This window comes from Trachinotus anak, unplaced genomic scaffold (assembly GCF_046630095.1).
Source record: "Trachinotus anak isolate AG129_WGS33_773 ecotype Australia unplaced genomic scaffold, CSIRO_AGI_Tana_v1 ptg000015l, whole genome shotgun sequence".
NCBI classification, from domain to species: Eukaryota; Metazoa; Chordata; class Actinopteri; order Carangiformes; family Carangidae; genus Trachinotus; species Trachinotus anak.
In genome coordinates this window covers 11,112,327-11,137,111 of record NW_027273866.1, presented here as the reverse complement: position 1 = coordinate 11,137,111, position 24,785 = coordinate 11,112,327, and the positions used below count along the sequence as shown (strand labels likewise).

The 24,785-nt window shown below is 39.0% G+C and overlaps 2 protein-coding genes across 5 annotated transcripts in view; one reads left to right on the top strand and one right to left on the bottom strand.

Annotated features, from left to right (window-relative positions):
- The window catches only part of alms1 (ALMS1 centrosome and basal body associated protein), a 64,282-nt gene that overhangs the window by 22,937 nt on the left and 16,560 nt on the right, over window positions 1-24,785 (top strand). For all 4 annotated transcript variants that reach the window (XM_071498332.1, XM_071498334.1, XM_071498335.1 and 1 more), the window contains exons 3-4: window positions 10,451-10,514; window positions 21,307-21,448. The gene's annotated coding sequence lies outside the window, so the exon portion shown is untranslated. The remainder of the gene's footprint in view (window positions 1-10,450; window positions 10,515-21,306; window positions 21,449-24,785) is intronic.
- Window positions 9,578-23,802, bottom strand: LOC139633013 (stress-induced-phosphoprotein 1-like). The gene is made up of 18 exons (XM_071498354.1): window positions 23,651-23,802; window positions 23,345-23,397; window positions 22,110-22,185; window positions 20,651-20,796; window positions 20,488-20,571; window positions 20,346-20,402; window positions 20,022-20,222; window positions 19,394-19,594; window positions 19,029-19,083; window positions 18,854-18,944; window positions 18,627-18,768; window positions 17,915-18,019; window positions 17,381-17,489; window positions 17,106-17,292; window positions 16,291-16,365; window positions 15,388-15,490; window positions 13,606-13,709; window positions 9,578-13,445 (listed from the first exon to the last, which is right to left on the bottom strand). Exons 1-18 carry the CDS (start codon window positions 23,676-23,678, stop codon window positions 13,310-13,312), a joined length of 1,953 nt encoding a protein of 650 aa, XP_071354455.1. The 5' UTR covers window positions 23,679-23,802; the 3' UTR covers window positions 9,578-13,309.

Genomic DNA, 24,785 nt, shown 5'->3' with positions numbered 1-24,785 from the left:
CAAGATTTACTAAACTTTACCTCATCACCATCGGGTCAGGACTTTAATTTGTTGTTTGTAACCTAGCTGTACTTGCTCTGAGCACTTGTGTTTGGTGTTTATTAGCAGCAGTTAGCATTTTAACATGCTAAATTAAGGCAAGCATTATAGACAAACAATGGCATGATAGCACTGACATTGTAAGCATGTTTCCATGCTAGTATTAGTCATACTACAGTTTAGGTCATAAAAAGAGGAATATTTAAAAAGAAAATATATATTTTAAAGAATGAACAAAGTGGTGCAATTACTGAAGAACCAGGAAGACAAAAGCATTTTTCCTCCATGTCTTTTCAGCTGCCATCAGTAGAAATATTTGGGTAGTATGACAAGATAGTGTAAAATATGTGTCTTAGTCTGCTGAATTAAATGACACAGTTGTGACTTGACTTGTAATTACAGTGTAAGGAAGCTTGACTGGCCAATTTATGATGAAAAATGTGAGCAGATGTGATCAATGCCACATTTTGCAAATGCCAAATCAGCTGTATTGAGTTGTCATTCAGTCTAACCCCTAATTTTCCAGCCCCAAATGATGTTTGTGTTTAATAATGATAGACTTATATCTGAGGCACAGGGCTTAATGTTGCATGCTGCCAAAAAGGAATGGATTTCCATTGCCTTAGTGTCATCCAAAGTAATATAACCCGTCCTGGTTTTTGTCCTCAATCTGACAGCTCTGAAACAGGATGAATGAGAGCCATCTCCCAAGGTCAAGGTCATGGTTTGGGCTGATTTAGGCTCCGAGGCCCTTCTTATTGTCAGAAAGCATCTTCATTTGAAATTCACACAACATAAAGTCAGGTTTGACTGGCAGCAGGAGCGGGGCATGTGGGGGTTGTAATATTCACAGGAGCGGAGCAAGATAGATGGATAGGTTTTCCTACTGCACACTGATTTCCACATTTGGGTGATTAGGTTTATTATTCGGCCCACTGCTACATTAGCATGTGATTATCCTTGGTATCCTACAGAGAGAAGCATATTTAACTTTTGAGAACAAAGAAGGATCACGGTGGTCACCTGAGTCTCTTTTTGGATGCAGAAAGAAAAACAACATGGAAGCATTCGGTCTGGTTGCCTTGGCCTGGGACTGTGTTTAGTTCTGCAGCTCCTCTCAGTCTGCCTCCTTCCCTCCTTTCTCTGGTTTCCCTTTTCTTTCCATCCCCTAGCAAACATTTCTCCCTGACTCTTTTGTTTGCCAAGATCCAGGTTACCATGGCTACCAACTGGCGCTTTATGAGCACCTCATCCCTCATCTAAATATTCCTAGTTATCTATGGTAATGAAATGCACACACCATTATCTGGCTTAATGAAATACACTCTATTGTCTATGATTAGAAGGAGAAAGCTTTATTTCTCAGTAGTCTTGTGTTGCAGTGTTCCCCAGTTGCGATAACAACTGATTCACCATTGGAGCTGTGGGTTCTTTCAGGCTCTGTTCTCTTGTGAGATTTGGACAATAAAGAAACAATGTCCAGTTGCTGTGAGCAGCCCTGCTATGCAGCTTATGAAATACAGTGGCTGATTGCACTAATTGGCCTGTCTGGGCTGTCTTTGCCTAGTGATGGACTCGCTGCTGTTGCTGTGAATTCTGCTTTCAAACTAATACAGCCTATTAAAAAATAAAAGATTATGACAATAAAATCCTTAAATTTTCCCTATTTAGACAAGGCTACAACATAACAGGCTGCAGAAGAGCCACACAGAAACGCGAGCACCAGCAAAAATAGAACATCATTATCTAACAGTATTTGAATTTGAAATCTTTGCCTGTTTTGTGGTTTTGTCTGTGAAGAAGAAAAAGGCAGATCAACTCCTACCCATATAACACTATTCATCTTTGCTGTAGTTTTCCATGGTCTTTGAAATCCTTTGAAATATCAAGAGCATCATAAAACAGATATACCGTAGAAAATGTGCATCTGATATCTCTTGTTCCCCTTCAGCGATAAAAAAGAAAAGTGAAAATAACAGCAAGTGTGTAGTTTTGTCGGAGCGCATCTGTGTGAGTGTGCCGGTGTCTATTTCCAATCCAGGCTGGGGTAATATCTGCAGATTGGGTGGTTAAGTCACTCTGCATTTCATGAGCCAGTCCTGTCACTAACAGTTATCTCCTCACTGCCCTCTGAGGAGTTGTCTAGGTGAAATGATTCTCTGAAGCTCTGAATAATGCATGAAATTACGTAATGCAAATGGAGGCTTTATTTCCCCTGCCTCTCGCAGACATCAGGGCCGGGGCCACTGTATTAGAACAGCAAAGGAGAAACAGTGGAAGTCCCCAGAGTAAAGGAACTACAGCAGAGAGCGAAAAGGTCAACGATAAAACCCGAAGCGTCTCCTCACATGCAGCTTTATCAAGTATGAGTCGGAGTTATTGCATGCTGCACGGCAGAATTGCAGAGCAGAGCGGGACGTTATTCACAGGGCTATCATGGGAGGCTTATTGTGTGAAGGCAGTGAAATATTCATTAAGGAACAGCCTGGCTGCTTTCCACACTGCCTGTCTGTAAACACAAACCCAATCAAATATAAATAATAAGAGGAGAGGGGAGCGGCGCTGAATATATCAGATGAAGAAATGTCACTGGCCTTATATGCACCAAATTAGGCTACACTAAACTGTTGTCAAGTCCCTGCTTCAACAAGTAGATGAGCCTTCCCACCATCTATCTCCCCCCTCTCTCTGTGTAGTGGGCAGACCTGAATGGCATTAATTGCCCCCTAAGATGACGGGCAGATGAAAGTGAGGTGGTGGTTTGCTGTGGGACATTGGGGCTGGTTACAAAGAGAGGCTGAGGACGGCTGGCAGGTCTCACCAACTTCAAAAGCAGATAAAGGGCCTTTTTATACAAAAGATCCTCTTTTTTTCCTCTTTTTTCCCTTTTGCTTAATCTCTTAGATTCAGGGGTTTATTCGTGCCAGCCTACTCGCCTTTGTCCACTTTGTGTCAGGTTTTAACGCCAGAGGATTAAATTGCTGTTGCGGAAATCATTGTTTGTGTTTTCTTCCAACCCGCTGCCTCCCATTGTCCTGTGACATAATCGACCGCTCTCTAACAATATGAGGGGTTCATCTCTTTCCTTTGGTGAGAAATGAACAGCGGATGGATCTGGTCACCTTGTTTGTCTGATGAAACAGTGCCACAATATGTTGTTTTGTTTAGGCAGAGTGCTCTTAACTCCTTAAGTAGCTTTTTTTTTTTTTTTTTTTTTTGAAAATGAAGACAAGGAGGTCTTACTTGGGAGAGCCACACACCGGCGAGAGAAAACACTAAGCTGCCATTGAATACAACAAATGTGAGGTTGTTTGTCTTCCCTCTGCAAACATGGGAGGTCTAACTGGAGAAAATCAGAGCGAGAACACATTGGTCCGGAGGAATATATTAAATATATTTAGGATTAAAAAAGGGGCTCTTACGCACAAAGAAAATAACAATGCGAGGAGGAAATAAAAAGCAAACAAGTGATGCAGCTTCCTTTCATTTATTCTTCCTCTGTCAGGTCCTCTTTAGTCTGCCTGGTCTGTCCACCTCGGCCTTCACCTACAGCCCAGATTCCTGTCATTCTCCAGTGAAGGTATTGGTCTCCGGCTGCACAGCCAGTCCTCCATCTGCCTATGAATAGGACCAGTCACATTTCTGATAGCATTTAATGAAAAATCCACCCGGGCTTTAGAGAGGAGGGAGGGGAGGGGGATGAAGAGTGGATATGGTGGGAGGGGGTGGTGGTGGTGTGGGGGGGGGGGGGGTCGACACAGGAGTGCTCAACAAAGAGTGCCTTTCACTGGAGTGGAAAGCGTAGATTGCTCCCTCTCCCTCCCTACTCCCTCCTCACTCTCTCATTTTGTCTTTTTTGATTCAGCATCAAAAATGTGCCAAATGACTGGGCAGAAAACCCCAGAGGTTTTCAAAGGTTGTGTGTGCACTGTGTGTGTGTGTGTGTGAGTGTGGAAACGCCACACAAAGGGACAGGTGTCTTGTGGTTTAAGGTGGCAGTGGAGTGGAGGACACAAAGGTAAAAGCAAACAATCAGTGAGGCCACATTGAGAGGTGGTGCTCTCCTGAAATCAGTGGAAGAATCTGGACCTTGCCTCTACATTACATAATCATCAGCAAAATAATGTTATACCTGAGATTATTCAGGGTCCCTTAAACTTTAAAGGTCCCTCTCAGTCCCAAGATTAGGGAAGATAAAACAAATCAGAGTAACATTTTTTAAAAAGGCTGAATTATTTCTTAAAGCAGCTGGGCACTGGAGTATTTAGCAAACACTACCCAAATGGAAGTAAATGTTGTATTTGTTGAAGACTGTTTTAATTTGGTGCCACAGTGAGTGTTTACAGCAGCAGGACTGACTCTAGATAAACTGTGTGTTCATGGTAATCGAAGAGCCTGTCACCCATTGCAACTGTATGACTCATAATAGTTTTTGGACAACAATGGAGCTTTATGGCAAAGAGGAACAAGACAGTAGCTGTTAGGATCAGTTTATTGTAAATTGTTGTCCTTACATCTGATTGGTTGGTAGTAATTTGTGTCTTTGAAGGACTTGTAATACTTTTGAAAAACTCCTTTTATAATTTATAATTTTGGGCAATGCTACCAACATGGCTCTAGGGCAGCGTTGTCACTTTGGTCCAGGTTCAGGTTTATTCTCATTTCCACACATAACCTTGACATACATACAGGGAAAGTCTTGTTCCTCATGTACCTCCGTCAACAGATATACAACCACTGCACAGTCTTAAGGGTAAGACTCATTCAAACTTGAATGAGATCCAGTGTATTTGCTTTTCTTGAAGCAAACTTGACCACGTTTGTGGAATTTTGGCAAAAAATTAAAATTGATTGAAGTCGCCAGCGATGATGAAAAATCTGTCGGATTGTGCTGTTTGTTGATGGCTGATACTGCTGCACAGCTTTCGCAGGTAGACTGCTACAATAACAACAGTGCTGAACACCCTCTGCAGACAGCATGGCTGGCACTTTGCAACTGTAAACTTCACCAACAGATACAAGTCTTTGTGGATATGAACAGGCGGTCCACAGACCTGCTGGCATAACTAAAGAATCCTGCTTAACATCAGCAAAAAGTACAAGGTTTTAGCCCAGGTTTCGTCTTTGTCTGATACAAATGTATTGAGATGTGTCTTTTATATGATGAAGAGCCAATTTGTTAATGTTAAGAAATTCATGCATTCAGCAATGTTGTGAGTGTTTGGCAGATACAAATCAGTTTTTTGGACTTTATAAAAAGATGTTTATTTGTTCAGCATACTGATTTTTTTGACAATATCTAAAATAAGGAGCATCACCAGATTTAACCAAACAACACTGTAGGGATGACATGCACAGAAATACATATGCTTCAAATTGGCTTCTAGCCAATAGAGATCAGAAAACTTTGTACTCTTTGATTTTTTTCCTGTGCATGCATGAGTGTGTCTGCAACACTGGATGACGGCACTGTCAGTGCACCCTCCAGCTTCTCCCTACTTTGTAAACAACACACAACCCAACAGGTGAAAAACAACTCTGAGAAAAGCTTTCTTCCCTCCTCTGACATCAGATAACAGACTGCTGCCCTCACTCGTGTCTCATCTCCAACAGACAGGACCCAAATGTCTTCAATGTACTTTACCATTACTAGAATCTCAGTTTTTTTTGTTGCTTTTTTTTTTTAATCAAGCAAAGCAAACAACAGCACGGTCGTGTTTGGGTTTTCTTGTGTTCTCCTTCAAGGAGGTCAAACAGACTCAAATTTTACTCATTTGCTGTTACAGCCTTTAAGCGCCGGGTTTATCTTCATTTAAATTACAAACAACGAACCGCTAAGGGCACATTTTGCTAATAGAACAGCATAGCATTGATTCTCTTCTTTGCTCTTATCTAAAATGTTAATCAATACCCCAAGAGCTTGTGGCTGGTCTTTAGAGGAATGTGCAACAGCGAGCTGATCAAGAGTCTTCACAGTTTCCCTAGATGCTGGGTTTTTTTTTAATCTGCTCAATGGATGACTGACTCAATGTTCTTTTGGGGAACTACACAGCTGAAGGGTTCTGTTGCAAAAACATTTCTAAAAAAGTGACACCTACTCTTACAAAGGTGACTCATTGCAGAGACGAAAATCAACATGCTAGGTTGTATTCTCAGGATTGATAAGGAATCTTGAGAGATCTATGATAGCAGCAGAAAAGCTCTGTCATTTAGTCAGCTCCTGCCCTAATTTGCATCAACATTTAACTGTCAAAATGAGAGGTATGACCCTTAACACACATTCTGGTACATTTCCTGCTACTGTGGGGGAACAAATTAGTTTCCATGTCTCTTCTACATGAAATTCTCCCTGTTTCTCTTGCTCCTAGTATATTCATAGTACCTTTCTTTCAGTATAACCTACTGAAAGGTTTTTCTGGGAAACATTGTTAATCACTAAATGTAGGTGCACCAAAAGGCAAAACAACATGTACATTACAACAGAGTATATCTTTTCTTTATGCACTTTTTTTTTCAAATCATAAGACAGGAAATCATAAGCTTTACTGACTGAATATAACAGCGAACAGTGCTTTATTTTCAGAGTGGAAATGGTCTTTCTATTCCCATGAAATTGTATACCAATGCTATCTGGGTTATTATTACACTTTCAGCAGCCAAGCTTGTATTGTTCTCCATTGCTTCACTGGAATTTGAACATAAAAATAGGAGCCATTAACAACTGTTTTTATTCATTAAAATAGTTTGGTCCAAAAAATGTCTGAAAATAGTGAAAAACTGCCTTAACAGTTTTCCAGCTGACACAACTGAACTGCAGTTGTTTGTCTGAAAAACGGTTATAAAAGATATAAAGCTATTCAGACTAAGATAAGCTGGAGTGGGCATTGTCAAATAAGTCTACAGCCACACTCAGCTCTTTCACTGCAGTGCTTTGGGTTACATGCTAACATCAGCGTGTTTGCAAGAATTTGCTAATTAGCACTAAACACAAAGTGCAGCTGAGGCTGATGGGAATGTTGTTAGTTGGGTGAATGTGTTTATAAAATCTCATAGCATAACTTTTGAGACATTTCACTCAAAACCACAACATAAACCTCATGGTGGCACCAGAGAAAAAGATGGGATTATCATCAAACAAAATTTCCTGGTGGTCCATCCAATGGTTATTGAGATATTTCAGTCTGGACCAGAGGTGGACCAACAGACCAACACTGGCTGACTTACTTCAGCTCCAAATACACATTTAGCTCTCCATGTTTCCATAGACAGGAGGAACCCTGGGTGATGAAGTTATCCATCTCTCTGTGTTCCTCTGCTGCGGGAAGCCGAGATACAGATGGCCTCTTTCTGCTTGTTGCTCCTGAAAATCATCCTTCTTATAATCTGTCCATTAATCACAATCATAATCGGCAGGTGAACAGTAGGCTCCAGTAACTGTGCAGCAGTGACAGCTGGATAGTGGAAATGCTCAATGGGAGCCGGGGAGGCGGAGTTGGGGTGTTTACTTGTTTGTGCAGGGGAGGCTACTGCACAACCGGAGCCAAGTCTTACTGGACACAATTACCAAAACTCATGCGGTTTGGTTACCAAGACAAAAAAGGAGGAAAAAAGCAAGAAATGAGGCTTATTTATTGTGCAACTGGGATGCAGAGGGGGGGGGGGGGTAAAACAGCAGTGTAAGGGGGTAGATTTGCTCCTGCACAGAAACCACTGAAGAGTCTGCAGTCCATGTGCACGTCTGAATGATGATTAACTGTAATTACCTAAGCAGTACCTGGCCTGCATGCCAGGAGGCAGCCCAAGATTAATGGGGCTCTGCTGAAAACGGAACAAAAGCTCACATTTCCGAGGTAATGAATCGCTCTGGTACTAAGGCGTCTTCACATGGTGCACGCGGGCCCCCAGGGAGGTTCATTACAACGGCAGGAATAGATGGATCCTCTGCAGCATTTTCAAACAGGGAAAGCAAGCGGGCGAGCTGGAGGAAGTCTTAAATCGTCCCAGACATCCTGGTTGCTACACAGCCTCTATAACCAGAAGAGAGATAAACAGCCTCCTCAGTGCTTCTTAAATGGGTGGTAAACATTACACAGCAAACTCCCTTGTTTGCCTTGTCTCACTCATACACAAGGTGCTTAAACAATAAAGCTTGGCGCTGTGCAAACTAGTTAAGTAATGAAGATAAATTTGACTAGATTGATGCCTTTAAGGACTGAGTGACAAAAATCTGCAGTGAATCATTGCTCCTTACCCATTCATAAAGCCTAATCCATTTTAATAGGAGACTTTTACGAAGCTGACACGCCACTCACCATTATCTGTATTAAAGGAAGCAGGTTTCATTTGTACAGGAAACACACAGTTTGGTGAAGCCTGGAGGGCAAAGTTTTATTACAAGTGTCTCCTGTTATAAATCTCCGTGCGAGGAATAACCTGCAGATTAATGGCGACATTATTTTGTTCAGTGTTGCAGAGGTTAATGTATGGTTTTTGAGAAATGACTGACACAAAACGGAAGAAGGCCACTGGACAAAGTGTGAAAGAGGCCCATGTGAGATTTAGCATTAAGAGTTCTGCAGGAATGAAGGTGGTGATATATGGAAATGGGCTTTAATTATTGGAAGTCAAACTGCTTGAGGCAACAATGAGAAGATTTGCAGGGCGCGACATTTATCATGCCCTTGAATATGTTATGTCCAGATATGTAGGTCGAGAGCAAGATGAAATACAACCTGACTGGTGGTTTTATTGTTTACAACGCACACAGGCCACATATTTGTACCCCCATTGTATCATGTAAATACTTCAAGGAAATGCAAGTTGAGGCATGCCCAGCTTTACATCACGTTGTGTGCAGCAGTGCCTTGAAAACCCAAAGGCCTTTTCTGTTTACAAGCCTCTAATCATGTTAATGACACTGTGCTCCCGTACAGGCCATTTCTCAATCGATCACAGCAACAAAGACCAAAATAAAGTGACAACGCTCAGAATTTGTGCCTGTGCATGTCTGAAGGAGATGAAAGAGATGTGAGATTCAACCTTTAAACTGCCATTTATCAGAGACGACAACAAAGGGAGTCAGTGCCATTATCCTCGCTGTCGCCCTGCAGTCTCTCTGTGTGTGAACGTAAATGTGCACATACATGCATAAAAAACTGCGCATCCTGAATAATTTATTCAGATGAAAATAAACATGGTGATGCATATTATGGATGTAGTCCACAGTTTTATTGTACTGTATGTGCAGAAACATAAACGTGGGTGTGAAGAGGATCAGAGAATGTGTTTTTTTTTTTTGTTTTTTTTTTTATGTTAACCCATTAACTTCAACTACTGTAATCTTTCTATTACTGCTGAGTGCTGTTTAAACAATGCTTTCCTGTTTCTTTTCAGGCCAAAACCTAAAATTTAAAAGGATAAGTCTATTGATATTCCTTCTTCTAATCTGCTTGTGCGTTTACTGCTGGTTGACCTCTATTGGCTGTACAAGCTATTACAAAATACATACACCAGGCTGACTGTGGGTTTGACACACATGTTGTTTCAAGAGTTTTTTATTTCAAGAGATGTTACAATTGACACATTTCAAAAGGAGCTGATTATTGAAAACATTTGTTGTCTTCTCACTACAATAGCATTGTGCAGTGTCATCTTTATTATATGAATTTCCTCTAGACATTATAAACAGAGTTGATAGAAGTCAGACCCACACCTTTAAGACAGATTAGTTTTTTATAACAGAACTCTAACACAGATGTTGAGAAGTAATTTATATTGGAGTGACACTCGCATGCTGTTTTCAAAATCTGATAAACTAGAGGATTTGTCTATATGAATATTCATAATGGATTTGTCAGTTAATAAAAACCAGCCACATAAACTATAGCCCAAAATTACTGAAAAGAGTTAAAGAAATGTGATTTGCATCTAAAACACAGCTTGTAGTCTTTTGGAAAGTGCTTCTTATTTTTTGGTGCTGAGCCATAGTTTTTCCTTTGCTCCTGTCATTTCTAACTAAAGATATCTTAACTTCAATAAACATTAATTTGTCATCAAATTATCACATTAACATAAAAACGTTTATATTTTTACAGCAGTGTGAAAGAGTGAGGGCTTTCTAATCTTCTGTACAGCATTTTATCAGCGATGAGTTCTCCAAGGGGAGACAAAAGGCTTCTCTCCTGCTCATTTCTTAGCATTAGATACTGTGCAAGCAGGAATGATGGTGTGGACAAAAGACTAGGCATTAATTTATCTTCTCTATATGACCCTGATTCAAATGAGGAAAATGAAAGCAAGCAATCAATTCCCTAATTGGGTTTGTGCTATTTTAACTTGTTAAGGGGGCCTCTGTCTAGATTAAAGGGAGGGTCAATTTCTCATTGTGACAATTACTGTATTCATTTCACAGAACAACAAAGGAATCCAGCCAGGGTTGGGAAGAGGCTGCAGAGAACCAGATGCCTCCCCATTGTGTAAGTCCTCCATCACAACATCTTGTTGATCTCAGTTATCACGCTCATTACGATCTGCAGACGCCATAATTTGGTCCAAAATAATTCATCTACTTTTTGAATGAAGCACATCATGGGTCACCTTGGTGTGTTGATAAGACATTTCTGGCTGAATCTCTGAGCAGCACCAAACTGAATTGTTGATATAGCTCTGATGACAAAAGGGCAAGAGTGTCTTTTTCCATGTGTTTAAAAAGCTATTATTGTTTATTTATTATTATTTTTCTCAATCAATAAATATTACTTATTAAATAAATTCAAGTTTATAGGAAAGAAAAACACACCCTTAAGTATTAATTAAGATTGGAACACTTAAAATCCCCATCTTATCTTCTTCAGGACTATGTGGATGTGTTGGAGTCAACATGTCCACATCCAAATGATGATGCCTTTAAAGTGCAGATAATATCCTTGCAAGAATTTGGGGGTTTTGTGAATTTGTTTCGCTCCAAAATCCACACACTGACCTGTTTGAAGTGTAACTCCTTTAAAGAGGACACGCAAACAGCAGCAGCCCTGCTGGAAAGGTTATGAGGTTCGGGCAGAGGCCTGTATACAGAGCAACTGCACAGCTGCAGTGGAGCATTTATTTTGGCTTCCTGAGAAGCAAATCAGACTGTTGATATACAGCGTGACTCAGCTACTCCCTCTTGTCACATCAATAGTTTATTTACCAGCGGAGAGAAACCACAGAATTAGAATAAAAATTAGATTATGTATCCCTGCGCTAAAAGAATTCAATTACTCTGACTGAAAACGTCTCAGGAGTGAGGAGGATTTTTGCTGCATAGCCATATATCACGAAGCAAAGAGTGGGAGAGCTACATGTCATGTCGCTTTTTAATTTCTGTTACTATGTTGTTGTTTTTTTTGTTTCCCTTTTCCTCCTGTTGGTAGGGAGAGAGAAAAGAGAGAAATCTGTTAAAAGCTCTACAAACCAGGCAGCCTTTTAGCAAGATGCACTTAATCTTCCTGGTGTTTGCTTTAGTTAAATAAGGGATTGGCTTTGTCCGGCCCAGAGTGGTGGGATGTTGATTCCAGCCAGTTTGTGAACCCTAAGCTCTTATCAGTTTTTATCTACATTTAAACAGGTTTCTAGTGGGGCAAAGCCAAGCGGACCAATAAGATTAAATATAGACCCATTTTGTAGGTTGGTAATATATCAACCGCATGTCTCAGTGCTGCCTATGGGTTCAACCAGAGTTCATGTTATTAGTATTACAGGCCTTTCATGCTCTCAGATCTCACACAGATCAAAAGGGCTTTGTGAGGTATGCCACCATCAGCCAATTAATGCCCACTGGTACAGCTGCTCTGCCTTTAAGGTCGAGACTAAGCACTTTTCACAGCTAAACGCCTCAACTTTTTTCTCTGCTCCTACCTTGATTTTAGGTAATTATTCAGCTCTTTGGGAGGGTTTTGTTATTCACACCCCAAACATTGTGTAACAGGAGTCACAAAAGTGACCTTGAACTGTTTGAGTCAAATAACAAACCTGCTGGGCTTTAGTAGAGAGTGATCTACACAAATCCCACCCACATTAACGGCAAGGAGACGCAGTCAGGGAGACTGAAATGAGGCATTTTAGGCTTAGAGGAACCTCGCTTTAGATAAAATCTCAGGGACAATAGTTGCTTTTCAGGCTTTTAACTGGCACTCTAAAACTCAGGCCAACCTAAGACTGGAGGGCTTCTCACTCAAGGACACTGCAACAGGATACACAGCTGCAGCCGGGATTAATCTGGTGGTGTTTTGGTGATGGGACAGCGAAAAAAAACAGTCTCTCACTCTCAGTTCTTGGCTTCTTACGCCTTCATAGTGATATCCCAAATTACACAGAGTTGCACTTGAGGCTTGAATATGCTGGCTCATGAATTGTGTTTTAGCGTTGAGACTGACTTTATTATTCTTTATGTAGTGAGTCATATCCAGGCCTAGCCACCTACACCTATTATATATATATTAATGTGTATGGCATGACTTTAACACACATCAAGAATTGAGGCTTTAATTCCCTCTGGGCTCATCCATCATAAAACTGCAGCCATAGTGTTACTAAAGGGCACTTACTGTATGTTTGTGTCAAAACCTCAGTCCACTCAAACAGATCAGATCTCAGACTGGCATTTTTAAATGTATACATAATGCACAACTGAACCATTAGTCACCCCTCACATAAAACAAACCCAGAGCAAACCCAGTGCCCTAGCAATCTGAACACAGATCCAAAATTAAACGTGGCGCATTAAATGTGCCTATAGCATAACTATTAATCAATCACAGCCTTTAAAAATGAAAGCAGAATGGTTGCCCTAAAGTTGAGGGATAAACACAATGCTGCCACCTAATGGTGACTGAAAGTCAACAGAAAAATCTGTTAAATCTATTTTAAAATGCAATGAAGTAAAAATCAAGTGTTTTAACACAATCTTTAAACAGATCAGATCACAAATAATCCCAGACAAAATTGCAAAGGAATGCTCATACCTTGATGCACATATTAAATGTATCTAGAAAAGGCACATGAAATTTTACTACAACACACTTTGATGCATTTTGGTGGGTCCATTGTAGTCATGCAACAGTGGTGGGCCATCACGGTGCAAAAAACTGCAGCAGAATGTCAAACAATTTTTTTGCAGTGAAACTGTCACAAGAACCAAAGCCACGACCAAAAGAGAGGTGGCTAGAAACAGCCCGAGTTGGCACCACCACAGTGACAAACCTCAGCGTTTTTTCTTGTCATTTTTGATTTCCTACATGTTGATACGAGCCAGTCGACTGGTGAATTTGTCTTTGTCGATGTTCTTGTGTTCTGGGACGTGTCTGTAAGTGCAGTCCTGCCTCGTGCAGCCTGTGGTCCTCCAGAAAAAGCACTCCTTCTTGTATGGGCTACGAGAACAAGAAAAACAACTTGTCATATCAAGATTAAATTGTAGGGAAGTCAAAGTTTTAGGGGGTTAAATACTTTAAAGCAACATATATTTACCTCATTATAGTAATAAATAAGTCTTGAAGTTGAGTAAAATTTAAACAGTGAAAACGTCCTTACCCAGGGCGTGAAAAGGGGTCAGTGGCTGATTTGGACATGCCCACTCCATTGTGGCTTCTACTGGGGTATCGCACAGCCAGCGGAGCCCCCTCTACCACCATTCCCTGAAGAAGAGACAGACCGTTAACATCTGCAGAACAGTTTCTGTCAATTTATGCACTAAATGAGAAAAACATTTACAAATTTAAACTGCTGTGTACTTTAATATGTTTGTAAAAGTAAAATTGTGGCCAGACCTGGAAAAAAATTTATTTGGCTGTTATTTTCTACAAATAATCCAGCAATTATTCGGTCTAAACAATGTCACAAAATAGGAAAAAATATCCATAACAGTTTCCCAGAACCCAAATTAATGTCTCTAAATGTGTTCTTTTATCTGACCAAGTCCAAAACTGAAAGATTATTATTATAGAAAACTGAAAAAGAAAAATTACTTCAACCTTTAATCAATTCTCATAACAGTTGCTGTTTAATGTTCTGTTTACTATCAACTCTTTCACCTCTAGTTTTATCCATTGTGGCTTGACAACTATTATTATTTTGCCAACTTACACAGAAGTGCACAAAAGAAGTCAGTCACACTGGACCAGTGGAAACTAAGACATGTTAAAGGAACAGCTTAAGTACAAGAAAAGCTTGACTTTTAATAACTTCTAACATCTTTTATCACAGCATAGTTCCTTGCATAGTGTAAAATCACAGTGTCGAAAAACACAAGTTTTAGGTGACTGTGGTATGTTCTATCCTGGCCGACCGAGCTGTACTGAGAAGCCACACAGGCTGGAAAATGAGAAGAAGCTCTATAAAGAAACAACTCAAGAGATTTATGTCAGTTGATTTCTGCATGATGGGGAAATAATGCTACAGTTTTAGAGAAGCAGACAAACTTTAAAGCAAGAGAGAAAGCTGCAGTTGTCAGTCACTGCTTTAATACTGCACAATCAAAATATCTTTCTCTAACCTCCTGCTCTACTTAGTTTCTGCCAAGTTGTGCATAAAAACAACCTGAAATATTTTCTGGTTTACTTCTTTCCTTTGCACTTCTTACAGGAATATGTTCCATTTGTCTGTCACTTCTGTGCCTTTGAGCGTCACTTCTTTTTCTAAAACCTTTATTTTGTGGCTCCAGCTGAAAAGTTGGGACAATGTTGAGTGACCTGGGTCACACTGTACCACTCCAAGATTTTGGGTTACAAGAGGAACTATCACAGCATATGATGTGATGTACGCTGATTCTACTGTTCTTTTTGGGACATTCGATAAATACCTAAAACATATAATATGTAAATATCAGTAAAACCCCAGTCAAACCGAATTTAGGTAGGTTGTGTAGGTGATTAACATTTCCTGCTCTGGTCAGAGATCGAAATCTGGATCACCTATGTGGGTAATTTTATTATAGCCAAAATTACCGACTGTTTATCTGAAAACTCACTGGTCCTCCTTTACATCCCATCTGGAGCAACACTGTTGCATTTAAAACTGAATCTGAAAATTTAAAAAAAAAAAAAAAAAAGCTTGTCCAACTACTTAAAAGGCCCTTAAAAAGCTCATCCAATTTGCTGTTGTGATGTCACCTACAGGTGCAGACACTGGCAGTCACTTGTCCTGCTCAATGTCTGTGTCTATTACAGACCATATCCTGCAGTTTCCTGATGGGTAAAATGCTGTCTGAAACAATGAGTTAAATTATGAAAGAGCACAGTGATTCTTTCATTCCCCACCTCCCCCCGTGATGTTAAACTATCTGAATATGGCCTCAGTAAGTAAACGGACACTTACATTAAAACATTCGATGGCTCTGTCACAGTCTTCCTTTCTTGTGTAGTTCACAAAGGCACATTGATGTTCCAGCAGCATCTTGATGCTGTAGATTGCTCCGGTTCTGAGAGAGAGAGAGAAAGGGAGAGCGTGTAAATACATGAACTGAGCAACTGGAGTAAGTGTGTATTATCCTTTTGGGGCATATTGATTGGCAGCCTGGAGTCAGTCAGGGCAAATACACACAACATCAATTCAACAGCAATAATGAAAAACATGTTCAGAATCAACACACTTGCAAAATTCTAACAAATAAATGAAAAAAAACTCTTAATATTGCAAAAAAAAAAAAAAAAAAAAAAAAAAAGCATGTGACTGACAAATCAACTGAAGAGACAAATTCTTTTTTACATCACATAATATTAAATCTGTTTGGAGAGTGGCGTTCCTCAAATTAACATGAAACTAACAAAAGCCTTATTTCCATTAGGTTTTCTACATCGTGTTTATTATAGTTATAGTTATAATAGTTTAATGATTGATTTTCTGAAAATTTGGCTGAAATTTGAGCTACCTTTGGATGGAGATCTGGCTAATGTGCGCATATTTTGTTTGGAATCTAAATCAAAGACATGTGATTGAATAATTCAGGAATTCAAGCTGAACCTGATAAATATCTAAAATATATATTTTTTAAATTCAGGTTGGCTCTCATTTTAACTTGACCATTAGTCATGCTATTTCTTCTATTCTGCATATTGAAGACCACAGTTATTCGTTCTTTGTTTCCCCATTTGCTGGACCTTTGTGCATCTGCTTGGAAACTAGTCTTGGATAACATCTGATTCTGACAAAGTGCTGAATGAGATCCTCAAACAAAAACATGCACAGAGGCATGAAGAAGCTCAGAATGAGGTACTTCACCTGCTGAAGAGCTCGTGAAGTTTTGCATAGGTGACAGCAGGAGCCAAGGATCCAACCCAGATGGAGAAAAGCTCCCTTTAATCAAAGTAGAAGAGAAAAAAATTTAAAAATTATGTTGCTGTGATCACTCCACATTTACGTTTGGTTCCTGCCCAGTCAGGGACTTGGCCTTGATCAATGAAGCAAAGGACAGCACCTTGAACTCTATTTGGAATCAATTGCCAGGTAAATGATGAATCAGTAAATTATATTAGTCATTTTTCAAGCAAGCATGCCAAACATTCTCTGATCCCTGTTTCTGTGAGAATTTGCTGCTTTTCTTTGTCGTACGTCATAGTAAACTGTACCATTGGTCGGGCAAAACAATAAATGGGAAATTGTGATGAGCAGTTTTCTACATTTTCTTACAGTTTATAGACAAAACCATTATTTGAGAAAATATGATTGAAAGTATTCATTTGTTGCAGCTCTCGTAAAATAACTAAGAAAAAGTTGGTATTGCAACCATGTACCACACTTTCTGTTCAAGAAAAAAAAGCAAAAAGACTACAGTATGAATGGCTGAAACAAGTAGCTATAGTACCTCAATGTTTCCAAAAGCAGAAGTGAAGGTAAAACTGAGACCTGTAAACTTACTGCTAGCATGCAGAAAAGCTCACAGCTTATGACAGAGTTGAAATCTTAAAGACCTTTATTTGCAGAACAATAACTTTTAAGATTGTACAATAAATATGGAGAGAAAACATGTATTAATATGGCTGGAATAAAACCCTCCTAATAAAAAGATATACATAAATAATAACCAGTGAACTTACGGTTTCACAGAATTCCTTGAATGGGGGGTTGGTGACTGAGATTTGGATCTATTTTGGAGCAGAGCATCAGACCCTTTGACCTGTTGCATCCTAGAACGGTTCGCTTGTAGGACAATCCACTCTCCCTCATCCTTATCTTCTTCCTGCACCACTGATTGGTCTGTATAATCTGAAGTGGCACCGGCATCTGAAGAGAGCAAACAGTACAAGACATCACTGAGGTGACTGTCATCCTCACAGCTTTTCATCTTTGAGAAACACTTTGTGACATTTACCTTCAGGACTCCGTTTACCGTCACTAACAAACAGAGCTTCAACAGCTTCCTCTAATGTGGCGTGAGTTTTCAAGGCCTCTGTGCTCTGTGCCCAGTTGAAACCCATTTCCTAAAACAGAGATGCAAAGACAATCTCACGAAACCAGCGTACAGACATTAAAGCCTTAGTTTTTAGCGTCTAAACTTACAACAAAATTATTGGGGGGAAAAAAGCATCTAATTGGCTCAAACACAGACCCTTTACCTTTACCCTAACTGAAACCCATGTGTTGGGTTCATTCACAAAATAGTCTATTCAATATAAACTGTGCAGAAAAACATGAATTGAAACTACTGAGTAAAATATAAACTGGGCAAAGGGAACCCATGAGAATAAACTGCTCAAGCAGCTCTTGGTCTAAAGAAAACTCCAGCAGCAGATTTCGTGTTGGTTTGGCATCTTTTGTATTTGGCTGAATTTGAATTTAACTTCATGTAACAGTAACCTGAATTTCCCCCCTTTCCTCTAAGGAATTTTATTTTCTGTTTTCCTACCATGAGGTGCAACGTCTGTGCTCGTTTGAGCTCTTGCATGGCTTCAACGCTTGAACTTTCCAAATTCAGCACCTCCCTGTAGATCAGTGAGGCCTCATAGTATCTCTGCAGGAGAAGTGAATAAGGAATCACAGGCAATAAGTAGGGATTTAAAAATCTTAGACCAAGTAATAAAGCATTTAAACCTTTTTGGAAGAATTGACAATGTAGGAATTTACATTGCATAGACTGACTTGACAATAAATATATTTAGTAATAACTTCACATGAATCCACCTTATTCCTTGCCCCATGAAACCTTGTATGAATTATGTAGTTCCTCCTTCACTGAACTGGTGTCTGTGAGAGTTACTGTGCTACAGGTGTCTGTCTTTGCTTTGTGATAGAAGAAGACATCTGTTGCATAACACCAAGTCTCACAGACACCAGTTCTGTGTAAGAAATAACCAGAACTTGTGCCCATAATAACAGAGGTAACATGGAGCTGGAAATAAAGATATACTGTCTTGTGCACATTACAAGTTAAGTTTTATCTGCACTGTAGATTTTATTGGTGAAGTTTTGTGAAAATGTTGAACCAGTTTAAACACTTAGAGAAACTATAAATGAAAAGAAAACATTGCAAGTATTCTAAGTATCTAAAAACACAGACAATACAAACAGTGGTAGTACAATGTAAGCAGCGTTAAGTGGATACAGGTGCAGCGATTTACCTTGAGCCCACACAGAGCTTTCCCTTTCCTGAATAAACCTTTTATCCAGTTTGGCTCCATGGAGAGTGCTACATCAGCATCGCTGAGAGCGTTTTCATACTGCTGCAGTCTTTCATAACAGAGGGATCGATTTCCGAACAACCTGAAATGTAATTCATTATTGATTTAAAATGTAAAAGTGCTTTAAAAATAAAAAGGCTGAAGTCAATTTAAGTCCATGTTCTTACCTAAATTCTGTTGGGTTGAATTTTATAGCATCAGTAAAGCACTTCACTGCTATCTCATACTGTCCAGAGGCAGCCAAACGATTTCCTGTACCTGGAAGGACAGTTGTGCCGGTTGAGTCAGGACTGTCACGTTTGTCAGTCACAATAAAGAAAGTTAATGAAAAATACAACTTACCAGCCAGCTCTCTGCTTCTTTTTGCATACTCTTCTACAGTTGGATCTATAGTTTTCTGTTGAAAACAGTGTTAAAACATTAGTTTGTGAAACATGATAAGCACTACAGGAAACAGTGAATTTGCATGTTGCTAAGTAACCAGGTTCAACTGATTATTCATAACTAAAAGGTATAGTCAAATATTATTAAAATTTCAGACTTGTCTAAGAGAAATTGGGCTTTTATGTTTCTGAGCTGAGGATAATTTCAAATAATTATCAAATACTTTTATTGCCATAATTAGTTATGGTTATAATACAGAAAACATTATCAGTAAATTAAAGTAAGTTTCTGATCACTGGTTACAACATTTTCAGTGTTCCCACCTCTTTATTGGGTTCATGTTCCTCTTCCTTTTTCTTTTGAATGTCAGGATTTTCCAGAGTTTGTGGCTTTTCCTCTTTGAGCAGCTGAACTTCTTGTAATTTACTTTTTTCCTTTTTACTTTCTTTTGGAGGCTTCTGGTTACACGTCTCCTCAGGTGCCGAATGAGCAGTAGAAGCATATGAATTATTTAAATCCAAATCCTGCGGACAACAACAATGTAGTTGTTTTAGAATAAACCTCTGCAAGGTACTCATGAAAAAGTAATGACAACACTACATCTAGATACATGGATCTGACACCGCAAACATTTTGATGTCAAGTGAAACCAGATTCCGATTGACTACTGAACACAACCTCACTTATACTCTAACCACATTCACTTGTAAAATAATGGAAGTGTGTTTTCCTGGACTACATATTATATTGAGGTGTTTCTAATTTTATCCCCCTTATTTACAGACATGAGGGAGGCAGAATATTAAAAACCAAGTGACTGTTTCAACTTGCCTGAATATAAGTCTACACAATTTTTGCCTTTTAAGTTCAACAGCAAATTGAAAGAAAATGAACATACACTAGTTTTGCTTCACAATATCACATGAACAGAAATGTATATTCTCCACAAACCTTTTTCTCCTGATCTTCTTTCTTATTCATCTTCACAAGACTTTCTTCTTTTTTATTACCACTGCTTTCATCATCTCCTGCAGCCGTGGTTCCATTTTGAGTTTTGCTACATTCAAGAAATTCATGTGCTCCTGCATTACTTTCAAAAATAGGATTTTCTTCCTGATTTTCTGAGGAGTCAGACTTGCCTTGTTCTTCCTCCTGGAATAAAGGAAAAAAGAAAAGACATCACAAATAATCAGAATGGCCTCTGGATTTTATTTCTAGTATAAGACTTGTTATTTATTCATCGCAATTCACAGCAACATGAATAAAACAACTTACAGGTAAAATGTCTTTGGCTGCATTCTCCTTCTCTAGTCGTTTCTTCTCTTTTTTACGCTGTGACAGAAAGACAATTTGTTGTGAAGCACTGTCAAAAGAAAAACAACATAAATTTAAACATCAGAATTAGGTCCACGCTGACCTTTTTTTTACGCTTGTTCTTCTCTGTTTTCTCCCTACGCCGCTCCTCTTCAGCTATCAGTTCCTTTGCATGTCTATCAGCCTCCTGAAAAAAATTATAATCTGTGATTTAAACCAATATTAAAGAAATTCACAAAATTAATTTAAAAACAGAAGTGCATTACCTCATCAGTGAGTTGCGTTATTCGTGGATGTGGTTCTAAAGGCTTGTGAGCAGAAAAGTTTGGATAAAAAGGATCATCGTCATCATCATCATCTTCGTCGGAATATATGATGTCTTTATGCAGGTCATAGGACCTAAAATCTAGACCTGACACATACACAGGACAGACAAATACAGAAAGGGTTAGTCATTTATTCTAGTGCTCTCATTTCAAGTGAACATACACAACATCTGAACTCCCAAAGAGAAAGATTTGAATCATAACATTAAAACAGAACAAGTGTAAAATTTGCTTTATCTGTCTTCAGCTAAAACATTTCTCCAGTATAGTTCCCATCCTCAAAACTTCTCTCAATAAAATCACAGGTCAACCCGTCTCCTCTCCATCTTAACTAGGCCTTTCTCAATCTGTGCTCTTCTCTGTAATTGTGCTGTTGTGAAACATCAGTCACAGTTAAAGTACTGTTTCAATTCAAAGTCCACATCTTGACAAAAACAGGTAAATAACTGCTCCACCTATTTTTACTGAGGATACTTTAGGAGCTGACTCTTTTGACTTGAAGTTTTATATTTTATTCCAAGTGAGAAAGTAACCATTTAGATGTATATTGTGTGGTCTGTCTATCCAAATAATGTCTGTTTGGAAATCTGCTCCAGCATTTTCATAGATGCAAGGACCCACCAGGTGGGTGAGACGAGCCAGTCATCACGGCACCTAGCAGCCTGGCTCCAGAGATGACCAGCTGATCAACATCCACTGTCATCCCAAGGAGGGAAATTCTATCTCAGCAAGCCTTTGGTAATTCACTACCGACTCTAAAATATATAATTTATTGCAGCTACATTAATTTGTCTGAAGCTAAAGTTAAGCGTAGTGTGTTTATTGAACTGTTTAATAACAACACTGCCTCTGTTGACTTTGGGCTGCTTATATATACACAGCTATATTTGCAAGTATACAGGTGCAAATTTGGAAAACACAATATTGACAAATGCCTGCTGAGAAGGAAAAGTGCTTGGCATCAAAGTACCCATAACACCTTGGAAACAGTTCAAGAGAAAGAGATTAAGGAAACAATAAGGCAACGGTGAACATGATCCAGTCTGCAGTTTGATACCATCCCTTGTATTTCTAAACCAATGCAGACAACGTGGACAGTTGTGATAAAGTCTAATCACTAACCAGCATTTGCATCTTATGTTGCTTAAACTGATATGTTCTTTAAGATCTGTAATGAGCCATTTGATGGAAGCCTTACACTGCAACAGCAAACATAAAACTAAGATAATACATCCTCATCACCTTTGAACAACAAGACCAGCAGATTCCTCCAGAATCCGCACCAGAAGACCTGTCTACTTGTCTACCCCAACCCTGATGGGTGGTGTTTTATCTCCAATTCTCTTCTCCACCATCACCTTCAAATGAATTTTAATAGCCAGTTCAGAAAAAGCCTTACCAAACAGGCCAGAGGTTAAGACACTCAGGAGGGAGTCTGAAGGATGACGTCCATTTATGTAATCTACCATAGTTTCCTGAAACAAAGCAGAGATAAAGCAATTAATGATTAGTAAAGAAAATAGTCATCAACATGATCATGATAATGTGCTGTAGGCACACAAAAAGCTCCCGTGTAAAGTTGTTGAAGCTTCCTGCTTCCACTGCGTTTTCCTTTCATCATTTAATGTGTGAAGTTATTTTTTGAGGTTACCATGAGAGCTGGTATTGGAACTTTGAGACTACATGTCCACTGGGATTTTGATTTTTGTTATATCGTGATTACATAATATCAATCAAACATAAGGAAATTCGCCTCTAAACTATTAAGCAAAAATACTAAATATTTTCAGCTTCTCAAATGTGAGGACTTGCTGCTTTTTCTGTTTTAGGTCTTTGTAAAAAGATTTTAGACTGTTTTAGACTTGAACTTTAGGCAACTGTGTTGAACATTGTCAGTTGTCTGATGCTGTATACAGACCGAACAATCAATCAACTGTTAGTGGCAGCTGGAGCTGAAACTATCAGTAGATTGATCAACAAAATTCATTGTATTAAAACTATTTTGATCATGGATTTCAAACATGTCTTTGACTAAAAATACTGAACATTTACTGTCTCCAGTTTCTCAGATATGAAGATTTGATGCTTTTCTTTGTCATACATGAGAGAAAACTGACTACCTTTGGACATTGGACTCTTGATAGGATAAAAGACACCTGAGAACACAAGGCAAAGGGCAAATTTCAAAGTTTTTTGATATTTAATACACTTCTGCATCTGGGGTCATCTGTGTGTTCACTATTGTAATGATTTGATTAAACATAACAAATGAGTTTAATATAAACTTCATCAAACTAGACTTTGAGTCCATCGTCAACACCAAATGGACAGACTGCATTAGTTTTATCTTGGTGCTCTTGATAAACTAAGTATTTGTTTTTTGTTTTTTCTGAAATGTGGTATACTATAAATTTTGTGTTTTCCCTCTTACAGATGCTAATCCTATCTGATTACCGTAGAAAATGAACTGCCACACCTGACAGCTATGGTCGCTTTGTATTGAAGTTACTAATTGGATTAGCAAAGGTGGACCTGTTGGCATGTCACCAGTGGCACACTCACAACCTGAAAGACCTGTTATGCACCAACACTAAAGACATACTTTAAGTTTTCAGGTGCTTGACTCATACTCACGTGTGTGCGCATCAGTCTTGAGTTTTCTCTAATCCTGGGAATAGGGGCTCCACCTGACAGGTAAAGACAAGATGTTAAAATATATAGACCTGTTTTTTTTTTTTTTTGCTCATGTGACTGTAACGTCACAAAGCTACGGTTGGCACAATTACATTATGTTTTGGTGCCAGTGTTAGCTAGTTAGCTGGAAAGCTAACTCGACACATTTCGACACATTTGGTGAAATAGGTCGAGTTCTCAGTAAATGAAAGTCAGTGATGAATGAGCTATAAAACTTACAAATTACAAATATTGCTTTATTCTCACCTTTAACAAGGTCCTTTCTTCTAGACATGGTGTGTTAGACGTTAAATTTGTCTATCTTGTTGGTTACAGTACTGCGATGACGGTTTCCTTCTCCTTTCCGTGTGTTGCGTTTGAGATTTTATACCCTGACACTAATCTTGCAGGCTGGCATCACCGGAAGCGTCACAAACCACTGGGCCTTGCTGTGGTTCAGGGCTCTGATTGGATTTCGCTCCTGTCAATCATGGTAAAAATGGGCGGGGTTTAAATGCAGCGTTCTAAGTCCGTAGCAAAGGGCAAAAATCAAAGTTTATGATGTTTTTGAGGTTTTTGAGGTTTATGAGGATTTTTCATCGGATATATCCAGTAAAACAAATTGTTAAATGAATAACATGAAAATATTGGTGAGGTTTGGAGTAGATGTTGAATATTTTTGTGATTTTTGTGGATTAGGAAAAGAAATGATTAGCCACTCGTTTTTGTCATTTTTAAGCTCACATGTGGTAATAATGCATTGTTGCACTACATGTAAAGGTTTTTCTAGTATTTTGCTCACCCCTACGTTTTGTTCAGCATTATATTGGGACCATTTTTATCAACATTAATATCAAATGACATCACAAACCATTTCCTTAAAAAATGCAACACAGAATCGACAGAGTTGCCACCTGAACTAAATAACTTCCTTGGTGACGAGAACTAATACTGAGCTGTTGCATTGAATTGCATCAGATTGTACTAAACTTTCTATTTTTGCTGGTAAGTCAGGGTATGAGTCAATGTCCTGACTGTGAAAGTCATGTATTTTTTTAAGACCTCAGTAAAGGACAAAATGAATTATATTTTCTTACTTAAAAAATGTCAGTGTAAACACTACAGAGGTTTGCAAGACAAGAAAAAACTGTGGTACCTATTAGTGCAGGGCAAAAAGCAGGAGACTGTGATATATGATACGAAAAGTGGATCCATGTGTTTATACGCTTCAGTCATGGCCGGCTTACTGAATCGGTCTACTGGGTACAGGCCCTAGGGGTTTGGGGCCACAGACACCTGGGTGAGAGCCTCTGAAGGCCTGTTAACGTTCCTTGCTGGGAAGTCAACCAAAAGACTACAAAAACACAAAATGAGCACAAGGAGACATAAAAAGACACAAGAT